General features: G+C 43.3%; 1 protein-coding gene across 6 annotated transcripts in view; it reads left to right on the plus strand.

Annotated features, from left to right (window-relative positions):
- Positions 1-24,499, plus strand: part of ERBB4 (erb-b2 receptor tyrosine kinase 4) — an 801,677-nt gene that overhangs the window by 429,686 nt on the left and 347,492 nt on the right. For all 6 annotated transcript variants that reach the window (XM_088667872.1, XM_060282295.2, XM_060282293.2 and 3 more), the window contains exon 3: positions 21,086-21,269. In XM_088667872.1, coding sequence (XP_088523998.1) covers positions 21,086-21,269 — 184 coding nt within the window. The remainder of the gene's footprint in view (positions 1-21,085; positions 21,270-24,499) is intronic.

The following is a 24,499-nucleotide window of genomic DNA, read 5'->3' on the forward strand; positions in this document are numbered from 1 at the left end:
ACCATGGAGCCACCTGGGATGAATAAAGACATCGGATTCTTATCTCATTATGCATGATCAAGCTTTCTTTAGCGCCTCAGCCCTTGCTTCCCCCCCCCCGGACTAATTGCAGTCATCAACAGTCGTTAACAGCCATCCACAGGTTTACCACTCCCATCAGCCCATCACCCATTTCCACCCACCCCCACCACCCTCTGTATATATATATAAGGGTCTGACACTTCTGTTTCAAGTGTATCTGAAGAAGTGTGCATGCACACGAAAGCTCATACCAAAATAAAAACTTAGTTGGTCTTTAAGGTGCTACTGAAGGATTTTTTTTATTTTGCTTTGACTCAGACCAACACAGCTACCTACCTGTAACTAGTAATATCTCAGTTAAGAGTGCAATTAATCTGAAATCATTTCATCCAGATGTATCAGTTATAGTTTCACTCAACCAAATTGTTCATCCATCCTACTGAAAAGATTAAATAGGTGACCCATGATGTAAGCCTGCTGGTTTCAGGATTTCATCATTCAAACCAGTGTCTTTTTATAGGCCTCATCCAAAACCTCACCAAAGACTGCCACATGTCACAAGAACAAGGTCTGTAAGTAAGACTCTGCCAGTTGCGAATGTACAGTGCGTTGCTGACAAATTTAGAAAGAAGGCACAAATAATAATGAGTCTGCTGGAGTTAAAAAAATAATAATCTGGAATGATAACATGTAATTTTCAATGTTGCATTCCTGCACATGCAATAAAACAAAAATAATAAATGGAAACACATTAATCTGGCAGGTCTTAATTATTGGGTGGCAAGGTTTAAGCAGGTGTGGCAGGCTAGTTTTCTAAAAAATTCAAAATTTGGGGCATGACCTAATTTCCAGGTGTGCATTCCTATACACACTTAGGGCATAATCCTATACATACAAACCTGGAAATTGTCCCATGGACCTCAGTAGGGCTTACTTCTGATTAAACACACACAGGATTGTACTGTTACTTACATAAAAGTAAAGGGACCCCTGACCATTAGGTCCAGTCGTGACCGACTCTGGGGTTGTGGCGCTCATCTCGCATTATTGGCCGAGAGAGCCAGCGTACAGCTTCCAGGTCATGTGCCCAGCATGACTAATCCGCTTCTGGCAAACCAGAGCAGCGCACGGAAACGCCGTTTACCTTCCTGCCGGAGTGGTACCTATTTATCTACTTGCACTTTGACATGATTTCGAACTGCTAGGTTGGCAGGAGCTGGGATCAAGCAATGGGAGCTCACCCCGTCACGGGGATTCGAACCGCCGACCTTCTGATCCGCAAGCCCTAGGCTCTGTGGTTTAACCCACAGCACCACCCGCGTACATAAAAGTAAGCATGCATAAACTCAGGTGGTATATTTAACTCTCCCACTGGAACTGAATATGCATCTGAAAGTGCTTAACTTGGGCTGAATTCTGCCTTTGATAATTTCAGGGTTGAATATAAATTTAGCTTCAATTTATTTTCATGTTTAGTATCTTTGGATCTAAGTGATAATGAATGACACTGTAACAGGAGAGAAAGAGAGAGAGAAGGAAGGAAGGAAGGAAGGAAGGAAGGAAGGAAGGAAGGAAGGAAGGAAGGAAGGAAAGAAAGAAAGAAAGAAAGAAAGAAAGAAAGAAAGAAAGAAAGAAAGAAAGAAAGAAAGAAAGAAAGGGTGATGGAGCCATCTGAAGCATTTTAGCAGCTCCTGTCATTATTATTATTATTATTATGAATGTTGTGCTCAACATAGTGACCTTATCCAACCACCCAAGCTCATGGGATGGGAGAGAGGAATTCCCTGCCTGCTATGTGCAGCTACCAAGATGTGACCCCAAGGCTTCTCTCAATGATGAGAACCTTAATCATGCACAAGCGCCTCTCATTAGAGCCAGTGGGGGTTGTGACTGTGCATTCAAGAGCACAAATTGCTCCATAGTCTGCAGTGGTTTAATTTAGTATTAAAAATTCATGGCCTGTGGGCAAAATGAGGATAAGAAAATATTGTAACAGACACTGGCAATGTGGGAAGCAAAGCTGCTCTATGGAAAGGTCAGCCATCCATCCATGAAAACACCATTAAGAGGAGGGAAGCAGTGCAAATACCCAGAGCTGCAGATGAAAGTTGGAGTTTAACATAAGAACGCCATCCTTCCACTTAAAATATGAAAGGCGAACTTGCATAGAACCAAATGTCAAGGCTGAAGTGAAGCTTTTCAGATGTCTGCTCACCTGCCAAGATGTCTCCCATGGTCTTACACACTGCTAAATCTTTATGTGAAGCTGTTGTGATACATTGATCAGCAAAACACTGGCAGGACCCTTTTCAGATCAGGACATGATCGTTGACCCACCAGTTTATCAATGCATTAGACAATATATATTTTATATATTTATGATTTTATACATTTAGAATTTCTATAACCTTCTTTTCAACAAAATAAAAAAAATCCTTCCAGTAGCAACTTAGAGACCAACTAAGTTTGTTATTGGTATTACCAAACTTAAAACCATGGAGAAACCTCTCTGAATAGAGACATTGGATTCTTATCTCATTATACACGATAAAGCTATTTTTTAGCCATCTCACCCCTTGCTTTTTCCTGTAAGATCAATTGCAGTCCTTAACAGTCGTCAACAGGTTTACCACACCTATCAGCCAATCACCCATTCCCACCACCCTTCTGAGTAATACCCCTCCCCACCCTCTCACTATATATAAGGGTCTGGGGACTTCTGTTTCAGTGTATCTGAAGAAGTGTGCATGCACATGAAAGCTCGTGCCAATGACAAACTTAGTTGGTCTCTAAGGTGCTACTGGAAGGATTATTATTTTTTTGACTACGGCAGACCAACACGGTTACTTACCTGTAATTTCTTTTCAACACTTTGGTTTAAAATTATTATATATATTTTCTGCTAACTAACCACTCCCTGAAGTGAGTAACTATAGCTCCCCTTTTATAGATGGTGGTTCTGAACCCAGGAGAGAACAAATTGTCCCTCAAATGTCCAGTGAGATGTGATCAGATTTAGCTATCCACAAAGCAAAAAACTAGGCCTAAATTTAAGAGTGTGGGAAGTCTCCTCTCTCTTGTTCCACCTCTCAAAGTAATGAGTGTAAAGGCATGCAATGTGCAGTAAGTGTTGTTGTGCGAAATACCTGCTGTTGCTGTTTCAAACAACCTTAGGTCATAAGTGCTAGTGTGGTGGCATTGCTTCTGGAATACAGCTTCCTCCTTCAGAGTTCTAACTGGATCCAAATCAAGACCATGGCTGCCAAGTACCCCGTTTTCCCCGGGAAACCCCCGTATTTTCATACCGTTACCCGCAGGTGTCCCAAATGGCAAAATACCCCGTATTCCCCTGGATTACGGAGCTCCTGCCGGCGGCCATGATCTTCTGGTGCTGCACCGGCACTGGAAGTCGCTTCTACGCACTTCCGGACATGCGTAGAAGTGACTTCCGATGCCGCTGTGCACATTTCCAAAATGTCCGCAGCGCCAGAAGTCGCTTCTACGCACTTCCGGACATGCATAGAAGTGACTTCTGGTGCTGCGGACATTTTGGAAATGGGCAGAGTGGTTCCAGAAGTCGCTTCTATGCACTTCCGGACATGCGTAGAAGCGAATTCCGATGCCGCTGTGCCCATTTCCAAAATGTCTGCAGTGCCAGAAGTCGCTTCTAAGCACTTCCAGACATGCATAGAAGTGACTTCTGGCACTGTGGACATTTTGGAAATGGGCAGACTGGCGCCAGAAGTCACTTCTACGCACTTCCGGACATGTGTAGAAGCGACTTCCGATGCCGCTGTGCCCATTTCCAAAATGTCCACAGCGCCAGAATTTGCTTCTACGCATGTCTGGAAGTGCGTAGAAGCAACGTCCGGTGCTGCGGCGCTGCTGATCCCGGATTTTTCAATCCGGAACTTGGCACCTATGATCAAGACGTGTCTGTGATAACTTAGCTAGGTTAGAGAAAGGCACCTGGATGTTCCAGGGTTTTCACACTGATATGCCTAGCCCAGTGACAGTAGTACCTCTTTTGGATCAATGTATGCAGAGATCAGCAGATGCCAGCTGTTAAGTTTCTTGCCTTGCATGCCTAAGCTTCTGCTTTGCACACATTTCCCAGGCAACGTGACTGAGGCTTCTGGTGACAAAAGGCTTGGAATATACTTAAAATTAGAGGAAGGATGAAGTCCTTGGTAACTTTAGGGAAGCTTCTGATGTTTTTCTCATCCAAATTTCTCTATGGATTCTAGAATTACAAATTAGCTTGTCTTTTTCCTGAAGTGATAATGAAAATCCGTAATTCTTTTCTGTTTCAATACTGAATTGTGCACAGAATAGTGTAGATGCACGGTTTGCTGGAAATTTCAGTCCCTTCGGTTCCTTTGTTTGTTTGTTTTTCTCTTGCTGTGCATTACAGAATGTGTGCAAGAAAAGGCAATTTTGATATGACTGTAAGGGCAGTTGTACATATTGCACTTCTTTTTGTGTGGTGTCTTACCAAAGCGCAGGAGTGTACATGTGCTTCAGGAAAACATTGCGCAAAAAGAGCTGTGATGCAGCCATAAAGGTAAAGGTAAAGGGACCCCTGACCATTAGGTCCAGTCGTGACCGACTCTGGGGTTGCGCGCTCATCTCGCATTATTGGCCGAGGGAGCCGGCATATAGCTTCCAGGTCATGTGGCCAGCATGACAAAGCCGCTTCTGGCAAACCAGAGCAGCACATGGAAACGCCGTTTACCTTCCCGCTGTAGCGGTTCCTATTTATCTACTTGCATTTTGACGTGCTTTCGAACTGCTAGGTTGGCAGGAGCTGGGACCAAGCAACGGGAGCTCACCCCGTCACAGGGATTCGAACCGCCGACCTTCTGATCAGCAAGCCCTAGGCTCAGTGGTTTAACCACAGCGCCACCTGGGTCCCCTAAGTGATGCAGCCATACATATAATTATTTACTACCCTTTATGCAGAGGTCTCATGGCAGTTCACAACATGAAAATACATGATAAAAACACAAAATAATAAAAACAAAAACAACAAAAAATCCTCACAAACCAATAATCCCCCCACCCCATCAAATCATTTTGGCAATGTTGGGGGTTGGGTTAGGGAAAGGATGCTAATTAATAGGAAGAACTGAACACTGCAGCAAATTGCATGCTACAGTTTTTAAATGAATTTTAGAAATCCGTCTTGTTAGACCAAAATTAAGGAGAACTGAAACTGAGCACAGAGCAAACTTCAGAAAAAATGAAGCAATAGAGAAGGGGAATCCATTCATCGCTAGGCTAAGCAGTCTTTTTATATAACGTTTGTTGTAAGTCTGCAGTTATTTTTAGTTGCACCACACATTTTTCCTTGGTACACCTGACCTAAAATTACAATCTTTGTATTTTTAGACTATTATTGTTTTCTTTTTCTTTCTTCTTTTCTGGGGCTGATGAGATGACTCTTCTGATAAGGCAACACTTGCTTCCTGATTAGGCACCAGAAAGAAAGAAAACAGGAAGGGGGGGTGACTCTCTTTCTTCTCCTATTTTTCATGATCTGTGCCCTGAAAATCTGTCACTGTGCTCACTCTCCACTGAAGCTTGTACTGTATATCCGGGAAACTACCGATGGTCAGAGAGGCTCTAAGATCACAATTTCATGAACACTGAAGTTACAAGGGAATATTCCAACTGAGTGGGGAAAAAGAGACAGTGCACAAGTTTTGACAAGCTTCTGAATCCTTCGCTTGAATTTAGATCACACAGGGCACTGTTTCTTCCATGTCACAAATGCTCTCTTAACCTGTGTGAAATGTTTTACTTTCAGATGCAGGTACATATGCTCAACCCATACAAGTTTGATTGCACAATATATATCTCGTGTGGCAATACCCCGAGTCCTCCCCGAAGAAATAAGGACACAAAACACATTGCATAAGGTTAATGGGCATAAAAGGCCACAACTTTATTGATTACGGATGTAGAGAGGTATTGGCATAGGCATTGGATCTAACCGACTATATCTGACTCCAGCCCGCTCTGCTGGCAGTCTGTGAAGGGTTAACCACCATTGGATGAGTCCTGTGATGCACATCAACTAGGAACTGATCCTGGGGCCACCGCGCGCTCGCTTAAATGCGTGAGCCACGCCCCCCCCCCGGGGCACCCAGATTGGCTGGTGGGAATGCTAACCATTGCCCCCCCCACGTGAAGTCCTCGTGTGCCCACAATATCTCCTCCCCCTCAGGAGGGAAGAAATTTTATATGATACAGCACAATTTGCTCATCCAGCTAGGACAATGAGACATGACCCTCAATCTTGCAGTCTTAGACATAACTCCCGTATTGTTCAATAGGGCTTCCTCCCGTAGTAACTAGTTTTAGCACTGCAGCCGTAGACACTCCCGCTCCATCCCCCAATTAGAACGAAGTGCATTTTACATGTAAATGCACATCTCTCCCCACTACTGCACCCCCAATTTTAAATTGAAAACAGCATTGCGGGGTTGCAGTCTTGAGCGGAAGACTGGCAGGACAAACAGTGGGTGATACTTTCCTCCTCCTCAAGCTCTTTTCCCTACTCAAAATTGCCTCCCCCACTCAGAACCTGAAACGTTGATGGGGTTCTATATATGTTTTTACAAGAGTAACATGTTACTGAAGGAGTAGGGGGGATTAAATGTGCAGTAGCTGTTCCGGGCAGTAGCTCTGTGTTTAATGCAAGATGTAGTCTCAGGCTGTACTTATTCTGCTGCTCAGGACCAGCTGAGACTGTGAAACAGATTCAGGGTCTCGTGATACGCTTGCTGTAGCAGAGCTGGAAATTGATCCCCCAGTTCTCATTTGGTGTCTTAAGCACAAGGCTATTCTTCCTTAACTGGCTTTTTGTAAAAAAATAAATAAATCCCTGTGGAGTTCATGAGAAACTTCTGCTTCCCTAATTGTCCATTGATCTGTTGTTCTGAACAGAAGGTAAAATTCCCTCTATTAGTTGTTACCATTTCACTCAGTCTTGAACACAAAGAGCAATTAAAGACCTTCCTCATCTATTCCTCACTGTCAGTCTCCCCACCCCCCAAAAAAAAAATTCTCTTGATAGTAGCATTTATTACACTTCATATTTTGTTTGTTTGTTTGTTTAACAATATATGCATATACCACTTGATTGTAGTAAAACCTCTTAAGTGGTTTACAAGAAATATTAAAAACAGTTCAAAACATTTTAAAGACATAAATTAAAATTAACAGTAAAAGAAATAAAAAACCATCAGCATCTACATGTCTGGATAGGCTAGCTTAAACAGAAATGTTTTAAGCAGGTGCCAAAAAGAGGACAGCGAAGGCGGCTGCCTGATGTCAATAGGGAGGGAGTTCCAAAGTGCACTAAAAGATGCTTGTGTAACGAGTATTCTGTGGTACCTTAACAGTGCCCGTTCCACCGATCAAAGCACTCAGCTGGGCACATATGGGCTTAGGGGTCATCCCACAAGTAAATGAGTTCGTCTTCAATACTATCTCCCCGTGCAGCAAGAGGCACAGTCTCTCAGCTTTCTTTCTTTTCCCCCCAGTAAGACAATTGGGCATTTATTTCTTGTAACGTGAATGCTGGTTCTTGCTTTGCTTTAAATGCATTGCTATTTTGTGTTTTTAACTGTTTTTGATCATCTTTATAATGATTGAGACAGTTGGCAATAAGGAAACCAGAGATTATTGAACCTCTCTGTTTTGGCTGATTGAGGGCATATGACATTACTATTTGTATGCCACTCTGTAACAAAAGAACTCTGGCAACTTACAGCATTAGCATTAAAAAAACCCCTCAGATGCTGAGATAACATTGTGGAGCCCTAATATGAATAGTTAACTGGATTATCTGAGGACAAATCCATATGTAGCCAAAACTTCACCTTCCACGCATAATAGGAGGCTCATGGAAAACCCAAAATCTATAGAAGGACACAGAACAATGAGTGACAGATAACCGGGAGGGAGAACAGGGAACAGAACAGAGTGGTTGTGCTCCTAAACAGGATTGTTCCACGCTGCAACTTGACCCACTTGCATTTTTCTAGTATGCAATGTAGCCCCCCAAACAAACATCCATTGTCTTTTAGATTAGCAAAGGAAAGGCTACTGGGGAGTGAATGAACACAGCAGAAAGACAGAGATCTTAGTAGTGTGTAATGGCAGGCTCTGGGTAGTAAACCCATGTATCAGGGGCGTTGGAGGATGTGATGTGATGTGTGAAGAGTGGAAATAACAATGGAAATTAATGCATCTGAAAAAGCAGCATTTTCTTCCCCTGGTTAGAGAGGCCACTTGAGTGGATACTGTATCTTAGGCGCGGGTGGCAGCGTAGCGAAATGTCCAGCTGTGCTGTCAGTTCGCCAAGGAAAGCGAGCAGGGAGCCGGCAGTAGCCGACCCACTGCCCATGTTATGTCAAGTGCCGGGGGACACGAGCGGTTCTGCTGTGGAAATCTGATCTACATATATTTGTAAGGCCTTGCCCTTGACACGCCGCTGGGAGGGAGCATACATCAGACTTGCTTCTTCTGCTTATATCTGTGAAAGGAAACAGTGTTCTTAAAAAGCAAACCTGCTCTTAATGCATCACATAATATAGCACCTTCCAGGAGTGCATTTGTTGCATGTAAAATGCTGTGTATGTATATGAATGTATATAGGGCTTCTATTGCATATAAAAAGTAAAGGGGCCCCCGACCATCAGGTCCAGTCGTGTCCGACTCTGGGGTTGCGGCGCTCATCTCGCTCTATAGGCCGAGGGAGCCGGCGTTTGTCCGCAGACAGGTTCCGGGTCATGTGGCCAGCATGACAAAGCTGCTTCTGGCAAACCAGAGCAGCGCACAGAAATGCCGTTTACCTTCCCACCGGAGCGGTCCCTATTTATCTACTTGCACTTTGATGTGCTTTCGAACTGCTAGGTGGGCAGGAGCTGGGACCGAGCAACGGGAGCTCACCCCGTTGCAGGGATTCGAACCGCCGACCTTCTGATCAGCAAGCCCTAGGTTCTGTGGTTTAACCCACAGCGCCACCTGGGTCCCTTTCTCTTGCATATACAGGCATTCAATTAGGTGTCAAGCTTGCTCCTTTTACACTCATCAGGTTTTTTATATATATTACCCAGTAAAAACTTTCTGTTGGTGTTTTTTTCCGTTGCTTTATTTTGTGCACATGTTCCCTTCAAAAAAGCAACAAATCTAACAAGACAAGTCAGGAAAGCAGCCACCTCTGACTCTGATTTCCTTGACTGTACCTTCCCATCTGCTTTGCAGCCTGGGTGGCAGCTGCTGTCATGCTTTTCTGAACTTCATTTCTCCTCCTTGACAAGAGAGCACTGGGGAGTTCAGATCTTTTCATTAGCAGCTGTAGTTTTTCTTAAGGAAACCAAATGCACTTGACTACTCAACATACATTATGACAACGGTGGTTTGTGCTGGATTCTGAAAGAGAGGCACCATGGATAATAGTGCCTAGATGGGGCTCCGACAAATCATGCTTGGGTATTGGATCACTGCTCAACCATGTGATTGACCCATTAATAAGAGACTTCCTCTTGCTCCTGAGACTGAATTCACACTTTATATTTTCAAAAAGACTGCACATTTGCATGAGTAACTTGTATATCATATGAAGAAGTGATGTACCCAGTATATTTTTGCACACAACATGGTTTTTGTTACGCACTTAGGCATTTAATTAAATTTAAACTTTAGCAAGATAATAGAATCATAGAGTTGGAAGACAAGGGCCATCCAGTCCAACCCCCTGCCAAGCAGGAAACACCATCAAAGCATTCCTGACATATGGCTGTCATGCCTCTGCTTAAAGACCTCCAAAGAAGGAGACTCCACCACACTCCTTGGCAGCAAATTCCACTGCCGAACAGCTCTTACTGTCAGGAAGTTCTTCCTAATGTTTAAGTGGAATCTTCTTTCTTGTAGTTTGAATCCATTGCTCCGTGTCCACTTCTCTGGAGCAGCAGAAAACAACCTTTCTCCCTCCTGTATATGACATCCTTTTATATATTTGAACATGGCTATCATATCACCCCTTAACCTTCTCTTCTGCAGGCTAAACATACCCAGCTCCCATTCCTCATAAGGCATCGTTTCCAGGCCTTTGACCATTTTGGTTGCCCATTTTGGTTAGGACCGGATCTAAAATGGCTGATCCTCTTGTTGCTTCTCCCACTTTCTGGACAATGAAATTGTCTGCAAGGCCAGTGAGGAATCTGTTCGACCTTATGCTCTTGGCTGAGTTTGACATTCAACAAATATCAGGATAGTTGAAATCCCCCATTACTGCTATCTCACTTCCTTTTGAATGCTTGGTCATCTGTTCCAGGAAGGCAACATCTGTGTCCTCAGTTTGGCTTGAGGATCTATAGTAAACTCCCACAATGAGATCACTGTTATTTGTCTCTCCCTTAACTTTGACTCAGATACTCTCAATTTGGCTTTGAAGTTTTAAATCCTGGATCTCTACACAGGTATACACATCCCTGACATATAACACCACTCCTCCTCCTTTCCTGTTTAGTCTGTTTCTCTGAAATAGATTGTATCCCTCTATTTCTACATTCCAAATCATGAGACTCATCCCACCAGGTTTCAGTGATGCCTATTATTAGGTCTTACCAAGTTATTATCACAGTTGCTCTCATGTTTCATTCCATCTAATTTATTCTGTTACATGGCACAAAACACACAACTTGCACCCTTGGAAGCCCTTGAGCACTGCATAGTTCTTGAGTTTTGTTAGGAGGCAAACTGCATCTATTGTTCAGGCATCCCCAGCCTGTGGCCCTCCAGATGTTTTGGCCTACATCTCCCATGATCCCTAGCTAACAGGACCAGTGGTCAGGGGTGGTGGGAATTGTAGTCCAAAACATCCGGAGGGCTGAAGGTTGGGGATGCCTGTTCTTGTTGGATTGGTCCTGCTAGTGCATGATGAATTTTTGGATCTGTTGAAGTGTTACTTTTTCCAACAAAGTTAAATGATATGATGGTGCAGGGTTTCAAATCCCAGGGATAAGTTGTGTGTGCTCAGCTAGCTTCCCCTTTATGACAATCCACCATTGCATGGGCCGTGTGTATGAGAGAGAGAGAGAGAGAGGGAGAGGGAGTGAGTGAGTGAGTGAGGGGGATGACAAGAGATTCAATGGTGGGCTCAAGGCCAGTGCACATAGCCCTGTTGTAACACCCAAATGAAGCTAATACTGATGATGACAGTAGTAACAATCTCTCCAGAATGATTTATGTTAAGCACCTAGGAAAGGCAGTAAAAATTACCTCTTACGGTTGCTGCACATATACGCCAGATGAATTGGATGCCAGTTCATAGAACCAGAAAACATACTTGTTTTCAAAGGCAGTATCTTCTTTTAAAAAATCTGCTGCATGAAACACCAAACATGAGGGCTGTTAAACAGGACGAGCCTTTCAAAAAAAATAATTACTTGCGTTGCTATTTGACGTCCAGAAAAAAATGTGGATGCTTTAAAAACATGCATTAAATCGTTGACTTGTTATTGGGCTTGTTTCAGACTCCAAATGCTCTAAAAAGAAAAAGAAAAGAGCCTGTCCATTCTATGCTTATTATGGGAATTGGTGAACAGAGAGTTTATTTTCTTATTGATTTTTGACCTAGTGGTATCATGAAAGTGAGCTGTGGATGTTAGGCAGAAATATAGCTTTGAAGAAGTCTGGTGTCAGTGCACCAGCAAAACAGAAAGGCTCTGCATAGCTTGCACTGCCAGTAAGATTTCAAGGCCAACTTTAACAAGGAAGCAAATGAGAAGATAGCAGTATAAAAGTGGCCTGCTCTGAATTGCTTCGCTTCGCCATCAAGCAGGCGGTAATTGCAGCCAAATCTTAGGAAAGGCTTTCAAACCCCAAGCCATGCAATAAGGAATTTCAGGTGAGACTCATACTGAGGCGTGACACCGCTTCATTCCCCCTCCCCACAAGGTTCCCCTCAAATGTGCTTGGAATAATATAAGAAGAGACAGTGGTGTTCAGCCTTCGAAGGCAATACATGACCCTTAGGCGTGTTTGTCACCAACCCTGTTATTCCACACTCTTTTCTCTATACAATTCTCTATAAAAACTAGTTGCTGATCGTGGGTTATTGCACATAAAGTGTGTAGTAAGACATGAGCTGATGTATAGGCCTCCCTAGGTACTGGAGGATCAGAAACTTTGTGAATACCAACACACATGTGCATGTGTTCATACGTACAAAACATTTAGCTCTGCCCTTTCTTCCATATGAAACCATTATCAGCACCAACTTGTTTGTTATCACCCACCATACTATTTAATGACAATCACCTTGGTGCAAACTCACTTTGTTGGCTATTCATAATCAGCAGTCCATAATATGTGTATGCAGCATAAATGGTCAGACATTGTTGACATGCCTTAGTTCACTGTAATGACTGTGTATCTCCTGTAACTATTGTCCTAGCAAAGAGAGGCAAAGGACACCTCATGCTATTTTCAATCTGTCTGCTATAGTTTCCACATCTTTTGAATGATGTATGCAACAAGCACCAAAGGAATTCACAGGAGAATGGCTTGGCTTGTGGCAGACAAGGACATTTCTGACACATCACAAAATACACAAGACTTGGAGAGCTGAAGAATAGCAGATTTAGTTCCAAAGTCTCCAGACTGAGAGTTGATCCAGCAGATCTAATTGCATACCCAGTACTAGGAGGTTCACAGCCCAGCCAGGATGGACACGAGGTGAAATAAGGCACGAGGCCATTGGTATTTGGGTTGAAATAGGCCGCCACTTTTATCGATTACAGGTGTAAGTAGGCCTTGGTAAAGGCATTGGGTGTGAATATGGCATCAGCTAGCCCACCTGACTGGATGGATGAGGTGGCCCTGGATTGAGGTTCACCCCATGACATGGGTCAAATTGTGGCAACCCTACCAGGACTGCCATTGGGAATGGTGCTATGGCCCATCAGCCCCCATGTGGGCTCCCAGACAGAAACATCTCTTCTTGAACCCCTTTAGGGGAGTGCCCACTTGGTAAAGGATCAAACCCAATACCAGGCATCCCCAAACTTCGGCCCTCCAGATGTTTTGGACTACAATTCCCATCTTCCCTGACCACTGGTCCTGTTAGCTAGGGATCATGGGAATTGTAGGCCAAAACATCTGGAGGGCCGCAGTTTGGGGATGCCTGCCCAATACCTTATCTGCCATGCAAGTCAGCTTCCCCCTTGGCCAATTTGCCACCAAACCACTCATATCTGCAACAAACCTTTTGCCACAACAAGCAACCAAAGCTCATTTCCAGCTGCTGACAAGTGGACTGTTTCTGTTCGAAAAAGCATCTCTTCTGAAAAAAAGTAATGCTAGGGAGCAAGGTCAGCAATGCAAAAAAAAAAAAAGGAGAGAAGTTTCTTGCCCTGACAACTTTCCCCCAGGCAAAATGAAAACAAGTAGATTCAAGACATTTAGTAAGACACTCAACAGTACAGTGAGTCTGATCTCCCTGGTAACACCATTGGATCTGCCCTGTACTTTTACTGCAGCTCCCATCAAATTCAGTGGAGTTTTCTCTTGAGTAAGGTCTTGAGTATGGCTTCTTCACTGGGAGGGAAGGTAAAACTTTTCTCTTTAATTAGGTTTGTGAGTCCTGCTAGATTTTTTTGGCTGCTTTGAATTTTGTTGTTTGTTGTTGCTCCTTAATGCCTTTCAGTATATTCCACTTTGATCTCCTTAGCGGGGGGTGGGGGGGTAAGCAGACTACAAATTATTCCAAATAGACAAATAAGTGTTCTTACAATTGAAGTCTTACAAATCCAGTGCACGTCTACTAAGAATTAAGCTTTGTATTGAGATCAATGGGGCTAACTCATTGGTAAATGTGGGTAGGATTGCCACCCACATTTGGTATATCAAATGTAGTACGGTATATTTGCTAAGTATATCAGCCTTGCCTAGTTTGTTCTTGTGAGTTCAGAAAATCTGGTCCTCGTCTTTCCACATGATGGAATGGTTTGATGAGAGACATTGAGGGTGGGAATTTAATGTATAATTAAGTGGATATAAGTTTGTAGCAACCACTAAAAGAAATGTTTCTGCCATACTTGAGTGGAAGCTGTGTGTGTGTGTGTGTGTGTGTGTGTGTGTGTGTAGGTGATTAATATACATATTCTGGGCAAGATTCTATTCTACTCCAATATGCTTTGGATTTTCTTTTTTTAAAAAAATAATAATATCTGTTTACAGATTTAGTTAGCAGTTGCTGCTGCTGCTGCTAAGAACAAACCTTGTTCTCACTGAAGGGTGTGTGTATGCCTTTTAAAAATTAGCATGTCGGAGAGAGGTCTCTGCCTTTGGCTTCTCCTTGACACGCTAGTTGTGAGGGTTTTTCTCTCTCTTTGCACAGAAGAGCATCCCATCATGTGCTCCCCCACCTGCTGGGCTGAAAAGCTTAGGCACAGGTTTGCTTCCTCAGGGAGAACCAGGCCCCAGAGTTTCATGGTTTTCAGTTTGCAGAGTCAAGAGCAGTTTGCTATAGATCTGGCATTTCTGTTAGAGCTAAACTTAATTCAGTGCATGTTAACAAATTCCTCTTTGATCTGCTAACTTACTTTGATGTTCATGCTTGTTTTCTCTCTCATGTATTTGGAGAGCTGTTACATGGGCATCTATATATACATTATGTTTATGCTCACCAGCTTCAACAATGGCCTTAGGAATTTGCTGCATTTTGCCTGGGGTCAAGGACAACCTTGTTATTTGGCTGTGTCACATGCATAGTGTGCAATGCTTGTTAGAGCTGCCTCCCAATGCCTTCTACTTTTAAAAGAGTGTTGATATTAATCCATTGTAATAGGACATGGGATAACAATATACTGTTCATTAACCTGGCTTTTCCTTTCTATATTTTAATTACATATTAGTTGCAGGCTTGTAAATAGTCAGTCACCAATTATCTTTGGCAAGCAACTATGGAAACTTCCATTATATAGCACCTTAGACACCCTATAATTCAGGAATCAAATTCTCTGCTCTGCCAAGAATTCCGTATAGTTAAAGCTATGGTTTTCCCAGTAGTGATGTATGGAAGTGGGAGCTGGACCATAAAGAAGGCTGATCGCCGAAGAATTTATCCTTTTGAATTATGGTGCTGGAGGAGACCCTTGAGAGTCCCATGGACTGCGAGAAGATCAAACCTATCCATTCTGAAGGCAATCAGCCCTGAGTGCTCACTGGAAGGACAGATCGTGAAGCTGAGGCTCCAATACATTGGTCACATCATGAGAAGAGAAGACTCCCTGGAAAAGACCCTGATGCTGTGAAAAATGGAGGGCACTAGGAGAAGAGGACGACAGAGGACGAGATGGTTGGACAGTGTTCTCGAAGCTACCAACATGAGTTTGACCAAACTGCGGGAGGCAGTGGAAGACAGGAGTGCCTGGCGTGCTCTGGTCCATGGGATCACAAAGAGTCGGACACAACTAAATGACTAGGGCCTTCTTGGTAGTGGCACCCGCCCTGTGGAACGCCCTCCCAGCAGATGTCAAGGCAATAAACAACTATTTTACATTTAGAAGACAACTGAAGGCGGCCCTGTTTAGGGAAGTTTTTAATGTTTGATGCTGTACTGTTTTTAATATTCGGTTGGAAGCCGCCCAGAGTGGCTGGGGAAACCCAGCCAGATGGGTGGGGTATAAATAATAAATTATTATTATTATTATTATTATTATTATTATTATTATTATTATTATTAACAACAAGGGCAAAGCCCTCCCTTATAGGGTTGTTGTTGGGACTACAAGATAATGCCCCAGTTTGGATAGGACACTTAACCTCCAGGTGTTGTTGGCCTCTGTATTGTCAGCCCCAGCCAACACAGCCAAGGGTCAGTGGTAACAGGATGTGTAGTCCAGCAACAAGTGGAGGGCACCATTTTGGCTACCCCTGCACTAAACCATGGTTAGTTCAGCTAAGTTCTGGCTGCCTGTTCATCCAAACCTGACCAAGCTTACTAACCATGCTTTGTTTGGGCCTGCAAACCAGGATCTGAAAGCATCATTTGATCTGTAAAGCATCGTTTGAAAACTTGTGATCTGAAGGCAAATTACATAGAAAAGCATACCCCAAAAGTGTTTTTGGGCAGGAAATACATTTTAAAAGTGACCATTTTAGGAAAAGGACACACAAAAGGTGCAGAATCTTTCTGAGCAGTTTTTTTAGAAAAAGAAATCTGCAGAAAGTGGACTGGAAAAGACTTATGCCTGAACTCATGACACGAAATGGAAAAGGCTGATCCACCCTCTGGAGCAGGAGCCTTGCAAGAGATTTATTTATTTTTTAGACCATGAAGACTTTTAGTCATTTGATGTTGGGTACAGATTTGGGCTACTAGGTTCTGTGGAATTATTAATGGTAACAATTTCTGATATGAAACTGCCTGCCATCTGGGTTCCAAATATGCTGTATGAGTGTCCCCACACCCCCACTGCCTTTGGTTTACATGAGTTGCTTTTTGAAGAACTGGCAAACCTTCTGCTAGATTTGATGGCTGACTTCAAAGTGAAGTGCAGTCATCTCCCCTCCCCTCCCCTCTCAAAAGCATCACTGAATTGCATCCGCCACCGGTGGAACGATCAGTTTTTATTATTCTTGTCGATGCAAACACAGCTGCTCTTAAAAAGAAGCCAAGCCAGGGTTGTCCAATGTGAGGGTGTGTCCATTCAGAACCCGCCACCCCCTTCCCTCTTTGCCTCTCTCCTCACTTCCTCGGCCTGATCAAGATAGAGGCTCTTTGGCGAGGAGAGAAACATTGGAAGCCACTGAGATAGCAGATGGTTCAGCGTCTCCCTTTGTTGCCTCATTCAAGTACACGCCAAAGCTCGCTCTGACAGGAGGGGCAGGAGTTGCTTCCAACAGCTTCAGCGGCTCAAAAGATTCAGAGCATCCTGCTTGTGGCGCATTTCCCCCTGAAGTGTAAAATGGATGGAGTTTTATCTTAAAGAGCAGAAGTTATCAGTCACCAACCTTTTGTTTGAATTAAGTCTTTTGGAACTGGGAAGGATTGCACTTCACAAGCTCAGAGTTCAGATGTCAGCTCATCCTTTTCAGGGTGTGGAAGAACTGCAACTTGACTTTTGCTTCTGCGGGTAGTAATGCTGGAAGATGAAAATCCCTGCCTTTCCCCTCAGCCTTTTCCAGACGAAAACACAGGCTCAAAGACAACCGAGGCATTGATGTGGCAAAAAAGCTTTAATTTTCCTGTCTGCATTTACAAACGAGGTCGGTTGCAATGGAGATTGTAAATGTTCTGATGCAGTCAAATGCTTTGTTGGTTTTCTGGTCTGGATGAAGCCAAGCAGTGCCAGCCCTACCATTAGGCAGAGTGAAATAGCCACCTCAGGCAGCAGATTCAGGAGGGCAGCAATGACAAGTCCTTCCAGTTGTTCTCGTCCTCTTTGGCCAAGCAGCTATGTTTGCTTGTTGCTGATTTGGGCAATCTGTCTGTCTCAATTGAGTCCCTTCTCCCAACCCATCTCATAGTATGGTTGAGAAAGCCCCCTGCCCAGGCAAGCAAGGAGAGAGGCTACCGGGCCACACATCCTGGCAGATGCCACACCTGTGATGCATGGTGGCACGGCTGCTGCATCTTGCAGTCAGTAGCAGCTGGTGGAGTGGCACAGCTGGCACTCTGCGGCTCTTCTGGCTTTCCAACACTGCTGCTTACTGGGAGAGGAAGAGACAAGATGTGGGGAGCTCAGTGGAGGGTAGAATTGGCTCTGTCACCACAGGCTGAGATCCCTGTACTCCTCACCCTCCTGGAAAGCAGCAGTGACCCACAAGATTGGTAAGCTAGGAGAGCAATGGACACCCCTCCCCTGCCACTACTGATAACTCTGAGTCACCAAACAGTGAGTTGCAGCAGTAAGGTGCTGGAGGACAGTACGCCAGGTGGCCAGCTCTATATCCCACAAGCTACCTTGCTGCCCTCCAGGTGATGTGCTGTTACCAGAATTCAACAGTCTGATCAGCTTCTGAAAGCAGAATAGGGGCGAGGCATCATCTTGCCCTTCACTGCTCGCCACAAAATATATTGGGCCAGCCCTGAAGACACAGGAATGTTAGAGAGTACTTCTGGATGAGACTCAGGGTCCATGTGGTTCAGCATCCTGTTTCTCAAGGGGTCCAGCCAGATGCTTCCAGTTCCAGGAGGTCCAAGTGTGGTATGAAGGCAACCGCTCCCTCTCTTTGCTCCTCACTAACTGGACATACTGCTCCCATGGAGAGCTTCTCCAAGCAGGAGGTGAGATGTTTGTGGTGGGAGCTAGGGACGTGGGATTCGTCTAACATTCACATGGATGAGCAGTCAGAAAACCGCATAGGGCAAATTTGCTTTAAATCTTTGAATCTTTGACCTTAGTGGACCCTGAATACTTTGGGTATAAGATGCTTTCAGACAGCAGAGGAGTGGGGTGGGGAAGACCATACCAAAAAATGAATATTTGCATGATCATGACCATTAGGTTTGGGTTACGGCAAAGGGTCAGAAGACTTGGGGATTCAGTTCTGTGCCAAATAATGAATGATAATGTATCCAATTTAGGATCTGGAGGCTACATTGTAGCTGATGAATTGATCAGAGAGGCCAGGGGCGGTACTCTCCTGATGCCATGGGCTCCTGTAATACCACCTGGCCATTGTGCATGCTAGCTGGGGTAGATGGAAGTCATAGTTCACAGTATCTGGAGAACATTTCATTGGCTACCCTTATTTTAGGATGACCATGGAGGCTGCAGGCAGGCGAGGAACATGCAGGGACTTCTGGCCGCATCAACTTGCCTCCTTCCTGGAATATCTGGTTTTAAGATAGGGAAGTTTTTAAGGTTTAATGTTTTACTATGTCGAAGCTAACAACATGGCCAAACTGTGGGAGGCAGTGGAAGACAGGACAGGAGTGCCTGGCGTGCTCTGGTACATGGGGTCACGAAGAATTGGACACGACTAAACGTCTAAACAACAACAACAATGTTTTTATATATGCTGGAAGCCTCCCAGAGTGGGGCAACCCAATCAGGTGGGCGGGGTACAAATAAATTATTATTATTACTATTATTATTTTATTAAGAGAGAGTCACAGGTGCCTTGTTTTAGAACCCTTTCAAATGGATTCAGCATCGGAACCCACAGATTCTTATGCATGCTGTTTCAGGTGGCATAGAGGCAGGTGTGTGCCAGACTCTGTGCATTTGCTGCTATGTTGGGAGTTTATAAGGCAGAGTAAGTTGAAAAGGTGGGCTAAGTTTAAAAGTCTGAAAGAAAAGTAAGAGAAGTTCTGAAAACGCTGGAGGGACAGGCAAGGCTTTGATGTTGAAGATGCAAGAACACTGGGCATACAAAGAGCCATCAGCAACAGAGATGTCTGAACTGACAACTCGGCAGTGGAGAGCTGTAAAGGTGGCTAACTGGGGGCAGGCACCAACATATAAAATGCAACAGTAAGTAATATGCCAATCTTGTATTGGTTACTGGCATTAGCAACTGCAAGCTTTCCAGGAGGGCTACAAAAATGATTTGTTTCTCACAAGGATTTTAAACTGTAGGTTGCTGAGTGTTAGATGTTGCCTCTTGTTTTTGATGATCCACTCTCTGTTATATTGTTTTATTGTAGTGAATTTTAGCCTTTTGTCATAGAATGATATAGGGACAAAATGTACGGCACAGATGGGATGTGCTGATTGGCTGAGGGTGGAATGAGCAGGGCCTGCTATTTTAGGAGCTGAAACTTATTTTTTGTGTTTCCTGGAAATGGTTCATTAGGTGAATGTTTGCATAATGAGGCCACAATTTCTGTTTGTTCCCATGGGAACATTTCTTATCTAGGGTTTGTCTGAACTCCCCAACCCAGCTTCCATGGTTTCTTCCTGCAATCAACCAGCAAAAGAGAGACAAAGGAAAAACGAATCTGTCCAATCTCTCCTGCTCTATGATTTGTCCTTTCTTTCTCTCTCTCTCTTGCTTCCCACATGGTTTCTGCCTCCAAAATGGCTGCCACAGACCAGCAAAGCACAACCAAGGTGGAATCTACACACATGTAAAATACGTTCCGAAAATGCTTTAAAAAAAAAAGCATTTATTTTATTAAAGATTTTCTTGAATTACAAAAGTATGTGCAATGTCTCTCGTAACATTTTTACAAATCAGTTTCATTTGTTGAGACATTGGGAAGAAAAGGGGGAAAGAGGTAGATGAGGGAAAGATGGGTGGGGTGAGGTCGGGTGACGATGTTTCTATTTTACTTAATGTATGTGGGGTTTTTTGTCAGCGTCGCTTGTGCTGGTTCTCTGCTGTACATTGAATTTTCCATAAGGCTCACCATCGCCATCTTGTGTCACATTGTATATTGCGCTTAAAACACACTTAAAGCGTTTTATTTGCTGCTGTATGGCTGAGTCCCAAATAAGGAAGTGAGCAAACTTTGGCCGTTCATATATACTAATTGGTGGTGTGTTCAGATATCTGAATCAATGGTTTGGGCATTTGCATAAATGAACTATTCTCTTATTCCTAAGTGTTGAGCTTGGCAGGGGGCGGGCACAACAGGCTGCTGCCGACTGAGTCAGATCAACAGTCCATCTTACTCAGTAATGTAGGTCCACTGACTGGTAGTCTCTTCAGAGTTTCAGCCATGCCTGGAGATGCCAGGAACTGGACCTGGGACCTTTTGTGTGCAAATGACTTTGACCCTTCTCTGCTTTGTGATGGTACCAAAGTCATTGAATGATTTCATGGGGGCAATTTAATTATTTCTTGTTTAGGGGCTACATCATAAGAATCCTCACACAGGGGGCTGTTGGAATGCTTCGACAGGTTTTTATGGATAGATTGCCATTGACTGGAATTATATTAATTCAGCCTGTTTTTAAATGATATGCTAATTATGTGTTGTTTTTAGCATGCTTTGTAAGCCTCCTTGGAGAATTTAAATTCTTTTTTTTAAAAAAAAAGCTGTCTAGAAATATGTTAAATAGCAAATAAATTATGTTTTTGTTTCTTGCAGTCTATCCGAGAAGTCACTGGCTATGTTTTGGTAGCTTTGAATCAATTTGAATACCTTCCCTTGGAGAATCTGCGCATCATCCGTGGAACTAAACTCTATGATCGTTCTGCATTGGCCATCTTCCTTAACTACAAAAAGGATGGTAGCTTTGGACTCAGGCGACTTGGACTAAAGAACTTGACTGGTAAGGGAAAGACCTTTTAATAGAGCTGTTTGATTCCACTGGCAGGTGAGCCTGCTGGTCGTTCTGTGTACAAGAAAATGTACACAGAAGCATCTTGATACTTCAGTCTACGACAAATACCTCCATACAGAGTTGTTATCTTTTTCTCCCAGGGTGCCTGCTCCTTCAATGGGAGCACTGACAGGCAGAAATTTGGTAGGTGAAGCTTTGCCTAGAATGGCAGTGCAGTAATGGGGAAAGTTTTATGTCTTGCAATTTCTCTTTGGTTTTCCTCGGTTTCTCATGTTCAGTTTACATGATAATCATCAACATTTTAGTGATAATTCCTAAATATAAAGTTTTGTATGCAATTTTTTCCTAATATACACATTTCTGGCTGAAAAAAAACCCTGGTTAGGGGACATTTTGTTAAAGTTTGTTAATTTAATTATTTTATATTGTCCTCTTCCTCCCAAAGAAGCCCAGAGAGGCAAACACACTGATGACATTTTGACTCCCTTGGCAGTAAATTCCACTGAAATCCATGGAAATGACATCTAATGGCTTGGGGGGGGGGATCGGAGAGTGAGATGTCTGGTACAGTTATAAGAGCGGACAGAGCTCTTCTTGGGGGCCAGAGACACGTTGGCCCCATAGAGTTGGTGCGCCTGCAGGCTTGTGTGAACTAAAGCGCATTTGGATAGCGCCTGATGGCAAATCTCCATTGTGGTGTTCAAAGGTGAGGAAAAGCAAGAATGTACATCTCACTAATGCCATATTCACTTAGGAAGTGTCCCACATTTTCAAGCGAGTGGAGATCAGTGCTTGTAAATTATGTATGTGAAAATAAGTAATGCTGTTTGGTTATTTATTTTTATTTTTATTTTAAACTTGTTGGCTTTGGGATGCAACGTGTTTCTGTATGTTTCGGTAGCATCCCATAATATAGCAAGGAATTGCCTGTTTTAAAACTAGTGTTGTTCTGAAGGTGCCTTTTCACCCTGGAAGCTCCATTTTCTCACTGTGAAGGTAGGGGGCACTTTCCCCACTTTTCAGGGGTGAACTGGCAAAATTCTCACAAATTTCAGGACTAGGGGACTTGATTTGTAGCATGCAGAAGAGGCTCCCCCCCCTTTTTTTTGCTGTCACAGAAGGAATTTGCCGTGCTCCTAGTGATGTCCATCGTCTTTTCACTCCACAATGTTTCTGTGGAAGGACACCCTTCCAGGAGCATTGGGGGGGGGGGCACATCACTGTCCCAAGTAGATCAACTGGGTAGCCCTGTTTTTCCTCCCAGAGATGCTCCACGATCTTTTCACCGCAACATTGGGGGGCAAAGCAGCCTGAGTCATCTCTCAAAGTCCCACCGCTGCTTCCCATGGAAGCAAAATTGTGCACACATACATGTGTTTTGTGTTGTGAACTGCGCTGTGATGGGTTGTATACTAATTTAATTAGTATAGAGTCTGAATATGGGTATATTTATTTCTCAGGCACTGATTATTCCCTAGTGCTCAGTGAGGAGGGCAACGGTTCTTTTTATCCTCGTACCGTTCTATGCCTAATTGCTTGTGTGTGGTCCAAAAGGCTTACTAAGGTTTGTGTGTTACTTCTCCATTGTGTCATTCCTGTGCCCTCTTCCAAGGCAGGTTCCATTAAAATTAATTGCATATGGTCCTTGGTGTATTTCAGCCTGAGGAGGGACTAATTTTCTATTGTGACATCTTGCTCAGGTCACTATGATACGATGGTCTGGGGTAGTGGCACAGCCACAACTCAAGACCCATTATAATTTAGAGCATGGTTTTCTTTCTGCATCTTCCGGTATTTTCTACCGGCTGGCCCCAGAAAGGTTTCTATAGTGATCAGGTCCAAGGCAATATTATTTGGCCAATAGATTTAATGGGCAGGGAACTGCTTTGCACTTCAAATGTGCAAGCCAATCCCTGATATTCACTCCTTCAGCTGTTACTTGGCAGTAGCTATTTACCCAGGCGGGGACAGGAGAGATGGACCAGCAAATCAACTTTACTTTCTTTTTTTAATAAACATTTTTTTTAGATTTTCCAATTTAAATATCTAATCCATTTTCAAATTATACAAATATCAATTAAACAATTAATCCAAATCTTCTGCCAAATTATACAAATTTAAATTTGACTTCCCATGCTTCAGACTCAGAAAGCCTAGTCCTCCTATGGTCACTGCATTTCTAATTAATATATTCCATATCCTATCCAATAATCTATTAAAATCCTTCTATCTTCTTTCAAGCCCCCGAGTTATTCGTACAAGCAAGTTTGACCAAACCATATATGTTTCTGTGTGAATTTATGCCTATGATTCCTCTGTAAATTAGCACTGTCTCTTCGCACGCTGGTATCTTGCCAAGTCCGCCCAGAAATCCAAAGATCCTTCTCACAGCCAGCAGCTGCCATCTTCGAGCAGTCCCCATAAATCAAATATTTAAGCCTCTGTGACGATTTCTCCAGATCGCTCCAGATCGCTACTCAATATAGCCTTTTCAGGGGAGATTTTGCCAGGTTAGAACTATAAACACACATCTAATGTCTTATTTATGGCTCTCTCCCCCTTTGACTAATATCGTAGCTGGCATTATCTCAAATATGGCGGAATCTAAATTATAACTGCGTCATAACTTAGAAGTTTCTTGACAAGTTTCCAGCCGCTAATGAGATTGCTTTTCTTTGATGTCCATGTTTTAAGGAATCTTTAACCACATTCCAAGCAGATCCAAGAATACATACTTAGTTATTATTTATATTTTCAATTCACACAGTTTATGTATTTAAGAAACCCTATTAATTCAATAAATTTCCCACTCAGCAAATCAACTTTACTAAGAGACCAGATCCATTTGCCTCCTCCTCCTTTCCTTGAACTGTTTCCAGTTTGGCTGGTTGTTAGTAAGAAACTTTATATAACTTCACATACCTGACTTTGCTTGGATTTCTTTGCCCTCCTCATCCCTGCTTTCATTTGTGCTGTGAAAGATCAAAGCCAGCCCCTGTTTCCACCTTGGCCAGCAGCATGCCTGCGTAACAAACATGTCCCTGTATAAAAATGAAGCAGCTCTGGGAATTATTTTTATATTCGCCCAAAACATACTTTTCATCTAAGCAGCAACAATATTTGACAACACACATGGAAATCTTCTGATAGGCAGAAATGAGATAGAGAAAGAGAGAGAGAGAGAGAGAGAGAGAGAGAGAGAGAGAGAGAGAGAGAGA

Source organism: Zootoca vivipara, chromosome 1 (genome assembly GCF_965207765.1).
Source record: "Zootoca vivipara chromosome 1, rZooViv2.hap1.1, whole genome shotgun sequence".
Classification (NCBI taxonomy): domain Eukaryota; kingdom Metazoa; phylum Chordata; class Lepidosauria; order Squamata; family Lacertidae; genus Zootoca; species Zootoca vivipara.